At 48.0% G+C, this 5,997-nt stretch overlaps 1 protein-coding gene across 3 annotated transcripts in view; it reads right to left on the bottom strand.

The window, feature by feature from the left end:
• Positions 1–2,185: 2,185 nt before the first annotated feature.
• The window catches only part of TMEM108 (transmembrane protein 108), a 340,401-nt gene continuing 336,589 nt past the window's right edge, over positions 2,186–5,997 (bottom strand). For all 3 annotated transcript variants that reach the window (XM_008057956.1, XM_021712289.1, XM_008057955.1), the window contains one exon: positions 2,186–2,503. In XM_008057956.1, the coding sequence (XP_008056147.1) occupies positions 2,381–2,503 (123 nt within the window). In that variant the 3' untranslated portion in view covers positions 2,186–2,380. The remainder of the gene's footprint in view (positions 2,504–5,997) is intronic.

The raw sequence follows: 5,997 nt of genomic DNA on the forward strand, positions 1-5,997 counted from the left end.
ACTCCAACTAAAAAAAAAAAAAGGAACCAACCAGATTAAATAATGGCCAGCGGTGCCCCTGTTTATTTAGACATAGCATTCTTGCTGGGAACACTACCCCCAGCACCTGGAAGGGGCCTGTGAGGCTGTGTTATAAAAACATCCTCCTGGTACAGGTGGTACTGACTGGGCCTCAACGTTCTGCCTTCTGTGAATTCCAGGGAGTATCATCCAAGGCTGAATGAAAGGTTCACGCCACTGATTCGGTGGTTCGTGAAGGTGTCATGTTCAGGCACTGTTATTCTCTATAGAACAGCAGCACTCAGTGCTAACTTCGGATTTCTCTGAAGCAAAGATATTCACTATAAATCTGCTGAGCCCTGGAGAGGGGAATGGTGAGGAGGGGGCGTACCTTGATTGACACTACTATCTCCAAAGACCTGACGAAAGATGATTCTGTTTTGGAGAAATCAAAAACATGTTTCAAAGAATTTGTTTTATCTGATAAACAGCTGATCCTATTAGCTCCTAATGTTCATAAAGTCCAGCCTGCTGTTCAGTCAGACTTTAAAACACAGGTAGAGTGGTGCTGGGACTGCCTAAGGAAGACTTAAAGTCATTTTAAAAGAAAAAGAATGCAAACTGGATTAGCAACGGAATTCTCTGGCTAATAAAATAAGTTTATTTATATATACACGGTAGCTGAATTCTGTGGATAAGAAAAAATAAGTCATACATCCACATAGGTATATATAACATATGTATCTTTGATTACATATATTATATATAAATTTTACTTTACAAATAGATTTCTCTCTATATATACTCACAGACATTGATATATTAAATGCAATAGCTAACAGAAATATCATGATAGGGTTAGAAAGATCAGACAGCAACACGTTAGAAAATGAATCCCAGAGAAACATTTAGCTTGCTTCTTTGTGGGTTGAAAAGTCTTTGGAGAGAGACAGCAACTGAACTCAGGTTAAGTAGGTTCATACAACATTGAGAACACACATTTTTGAAGGCCATCTTTTTTAAAAAAGGAAAATGCAGAAAGAAAGAAAAAGCTCATGATAAAAAGACCACAGCAACGACACAAACGTATGAATCGACATTCAAGTTCAATTCCCGACTGACTATAAGAACATCTATATTCAAAATATACTATCAAACTATTTTTCTTTTAGAGAAAGGAAGGGTCAGAGCAGTTATCATCTCTTCCAGCCACTATCAGGAAAAAAATAGAGAAGCAGCCGCCTCCAGAAGCCCCTGCCACATCTGAGGACCTGGCCCCTGCTGGCTGCAATGGACACAGCAGGGCTGGGAACAGCTGGCCGGGGCGGGCAGAAGTGGAGAGACAGGAAGACAGCTGGACCACAGGTCCACGGGCTGCTGCTGCAGGCAGGTCTGCAGCACCAAGTGGGGTACAGTGATGTCTCTTCCCAAGCAGGCTGCTTGGGCAAGCTTGTTTTCTAAGATTGCAGGAGGAAGGTTTCAAAAGTCCAGCTCTACATACCTCGAGGCTTCTTAGATAAACATGCTTGTCGGGGGCACACCCCCATCGCCTTTTGAGAAAACAGAGCTAAACCCCAACAGACATCCTGGAAGAAGGGCAAACGTTACACAGCTCCGGGCAGGGGTCTGCATCTAAACCCTCTCCAGAGAAAGGCACGGGTGTTTCCTGCAGATGTGGGTGTTGGCGGGGAGGCAGGAGGGCTTCTAAGGGGAGCATTTTCCCACCAGGGAAAGACAGTCTTGTGTCAGCTCAGCAGAAGCTCCCCGGCGTGAGATGTTAGGGTTGTGGTCTTAGGATGCTGCGATGTCCTCTGTGGATTCCCAAGGCTGCATGCTTCTGCCTGCTGTCCACCATCTGGATGGGGTTAAACTTGACATCAGTGGTGCCACGGTGAGGTTCCCGGGTGCTCATCCTCGGGGTGATGAGGCATTCCTTTCCTGTCTGCAGGAGACTGTCGTCTTCCCGCCAGGCGGCCTGTACACAGGTGTGCGTACAAGGAGGGAGGAGATGGGATCCCACCGAATCAAGAGGGCCAGAGCCTCGAGAATCCCTCAGGACTGTGTACTTGACCGTTTTCACATTCAGCTTCCATGGAAGGTCAGTCTCTCCACCTCACCTGCCGGGGCGTCTGGGATCCCCCAGTGCTCGAGGACAGGTATTAAGAGAAGCAATCAATGCAACGGCTTTGCTTAGAAATACCTTTATTTTATAAAGCCACGGATCATTCTGTAAAGTTTTTTTTTAAACCACACTTATAAAAAAGATGTTGACAATTCTTAGGAAAAAAAAAGCTGAAAATGTTTCTCATTAAGTCAGGGTTACACAAAGGTTATATTTATAATATATATATTTGTGTGTTTTTAACTCAGGCTGTTGGAGCTAGATCTCAGATACTTGGTCGGTTCCCACAAACAGTGTTTCCTGACAGAAGGGGTTAACGAGGACCATTCCGGTGTCTCTGTAGTCGCCGTTGGCTGGGGAGCGGGGCTCTGAGAGCTGGTCCTGGGGAAAGAGGGGAGACGCAGTGAGCAGAGAAGGCTTAGAAGGCGCGGTCCCTGGAGAAAAGGGAATGCTTCTGCACTGCTGGTGGGAATGCAAACTAGTGCATTCCTCTTTGGAAGACAGTGTGGCAATTTCTGAAAGAGCTGGAAATTGACCTTCCGTATGACCCAGCAATTTCCCTATTGGGAATATACCCGGGGGAACTCAAATCACTCTACAAAAAAGATACCTGTACACGTATGTTTGTGGCAGCTCTATGCACAATAGCAAAAACATGGAACCAACCATGTTGCCCATTGAAGCTGGACTGGATAAAGAAAACGTGGTACATATACACAATGGAATAGTATGTAGCCATAAAGAAGGACAAATATATGGATTTCGCAGCACCTTGGATAGATTTGGAGTTGATCATACTCTGTGATCTATCACAGAAACAAAGAACGGAGTACCATAGGTTCTCACTCATAAGCGGACCTTGAACAATTATAATACTATAAGAAAGGGGTTGGCAGCAGTAGGAAACTGTCAGAGGAGGGAGGGGCATACCTCACCCACAAGGGTACCTACATAATCAAAGTCTGTATATCTAACCCTGAATTGTACCCCACGTCTTTATAATAATAATAAAAAAAAAGAGGGCACGGTCCTAAAGAAATATATGTGGCCGGGCTCAGTGGCTCAGACTGTAATCCCAGCAATTTGGGAGGCCGAGGCAAGTGGATTGCCTGAGCCCATGGGTTTGAGACCCACCCAGGCAACTTGGCGAGACCTTGTCTTTACAATAAATACAAAATTCCGGCTACTTAATTCCTGTAATTTCAGTTACTTGGAAGGCTGAGGTGGAAGAATCGCTGGAGCCCAGCAGGTGGACACTGGGGTGGCCATGAGTGTGCCACTGCACTCTAGCCTGGGCGATGGAGTGATACTCCAACTCAAAAAAAAAAAAAAAGAAACGTACACACGGGAAAGTTGACTTCCTCATTGGTGTCCGGCACACACATACACTCTCCCTGCTGTGCTGAGGTGCAGAACCCTGTTCATTCAGGTTTTCATAGCAGCTTTCAAAAAAGGCTTTCCACTTCTTGAATCACCCCTACCTGGGTACCAGATGGGTTGCCTGAGATGTGACTGCTTTCCTTGCCCAAGTCCCAAGGGGCTTGCCATACAAGACACACACAGTGCACAGCTCATTGCTCTAGTGGGCAAAACTTGGTCTACTTGGATCCCAGACTCTACTTCAGGCTGCTTTCTCATAGACCTCTGGGAAATTTCTCTGCTTTTCCTTCCTGAACACACCTGACTTGTCCACCTGTTTCTTTTTGTGCACCCACCTGTCAGAATCCGACAGACCTGTCAGGGTCTTCGAGGTCCAATTGCCCCCAAACCTCTGTTGGTCCTCCCAGAGCCTGGTCAGAATTATTGCCCTCTTTCTTGTAGCACTGGAAGCAGTGAGCTGAATGGATCTGAATCTCTGTGTGACTGCACATAGATAAGTGAAAAATCCAGTCTGTATACTCAACTCCAGAAGCACAAAGTCCTAGAAACTGGCAATCCACTACCCAGAAGGTAATCTGAATGACTTTGGCAGGGTTTTGGCCTCACCACCTAAGGATGGCAAATACTTGCATTTTCGTCCAGGTACTAATTTAAGGAAGAAAAAAAAAAAAACCTTGAAGCCATTTCAGGGCAAAGACCCAACTATAGGCCAGATTTGTTTAGAAGTGCCTTCATTTCAAGAGACTAGTTTATTATCTGAAGTTTTTTGGGGGGGGTCGGAGTCTCACTCTGTCACCCAGGCTGGAGGGCAGTGGCACGTTCACGGCCACCGCAGCCTTGACCAGCTGGGCTCAGGTGATCCTTCTGCCTCAGCCTTTCAAGTAGCTGGAACTACAGGCACATGCCACCATACCCAGCTAAATTTTGACTTGTTGTAGAGATGAGGTCTTGCCAGGTTGCCCAGGCTGGTTTCGAACCCCTGGGCTCAGGCAATCCTCTCGTCTCCACCTCCCAAAATGCTGTGATTACAGGTGTGAGTCACCACGCCCAGCCACTGAAGTTTATTTTTAAACAAAGCATATACAATAGATACTTTCTGAGGAGTACTTACTGCTCTATGAATCATAAGGTAAGAAAGGAAGAAATGCCATTTTTGGATAAAATGTCTGATCAGAAGCCAAGAGTTTCCTTCAACATCTGGAATGAGTTGAGCACCCGCCAAAAGCGGCCATGGGACCGGGGAGAACAGGGCGCCCCTCAGAGAGAAAGTGCAAATACTTGTCCTTTACTGGGCATTGGTCTTGAGCCGGGAGGGGAATTTTGGGAGCTGAGATCTAGCTTGTGGTTTTACAGTTTTCGCAAAGCAAGTATTCACCAAAGGCAAACGATGTGGGTATGTTTCACTGCATAAAAAAAGAGAAAGTTATTTAGGAGATAACCAAGGCCAAAAAGAGGAGGAAAGGGAGAGGAGCTTGGGGAGGAAGAGACGGAGAAGAGAGAATGGCAAAGTTCCCAAGCACTGTCTGGGCATCCCAGTTTTGCCTGCACAGCCCGGGACCTGTGTGCGGCTTTCACCGACATGGGAGGGGGTGGCGCACCAGAGAAGCTGCTGAGGTCGCGCATCTTGCGGTCTCCAGAGCTGGCGGCCATGGCAGGTGCTGAGTGCGCATCCCTGGGACGCAAAACTCGGCGGACTGCGCCAGGACCGAGGATCCCTCTCTGGGTGGCGGTGGCTGCCTGTGTGCCCAGCTGTCTCCATCCTGGCTCGGGCTGCCTGCGTGTGCCCTCGGGTCGTGGGAACTCAGAGAGTTGGAACACACTGCAGCCTCCTAATCTGCAGAGTGAGGAGGGCTGGCCACCGGGAGGGAAGCGGCCATCACGTTCACTGTGAGGCCAGGCCACACCCCAGTGCTTCCGCTCTGGAGGGCACAACTGGCTGGGCAGCCTTTCTGCCAGAGCCGTGGATGGCAGCCTGGGCCCCGAGGAATGGCTCGCTGAGAAATCCTGCATGCAAGGGGCTTTCCTGCAGTGTGTGCACAAGTACTGTCCTTGGGTTTTAGTTTTCATTTCACTTACCAATCTGCAAAGGTATTCCCTTATTCATTTGATAAACATTTCCCAAGTACCTACACATGCCAGGTGCTGTTCTCAGTGCTGGAAATAGGGCAATGCATACAACAAACCATCTCCTGCCTCCTCCAGCAGGAAGGCCAGGCCGAAAACCAGGCAACAGAGGGACGATGACGCATTGTGAGGCAGGAAGAAGCACTCTGAAGACCAAAAAAGCAGGCAAGGGGACAGGGTAAGGGTGGGGCTCGAATCAACAGAGAGCAGTCAGGGAAGGCCTCCCCCAGGAGGTGATGCTTGAACAGAGACCTCAAGGAGACAGAGGATTGAGGCATCCAGGGTAAAAGTGGTCCAGACAGGCGCAAAGCGCTGCTCTCATGGGGGCCAAGCTTCCTTTGCCGGCAGAAGAGCAGAGAAGCCAGAGTGGC

Source organism: Carlito syrichta, unplaced genomic scaffold, assembly GCF_000164805.1.
Source record: "Carlito syrichta isolate Samal-C Ts95f unplaced genomic scaffold, Tarsius_syrichta-2.0.1 Scaffold303170, whole genome shotgun sequence".
Lineage (NCBI taxonomy): Eukaryota > Metazoa > Chordata > Mammalia > Primates > Tarsiidae > Carlito > Carlito syrichta.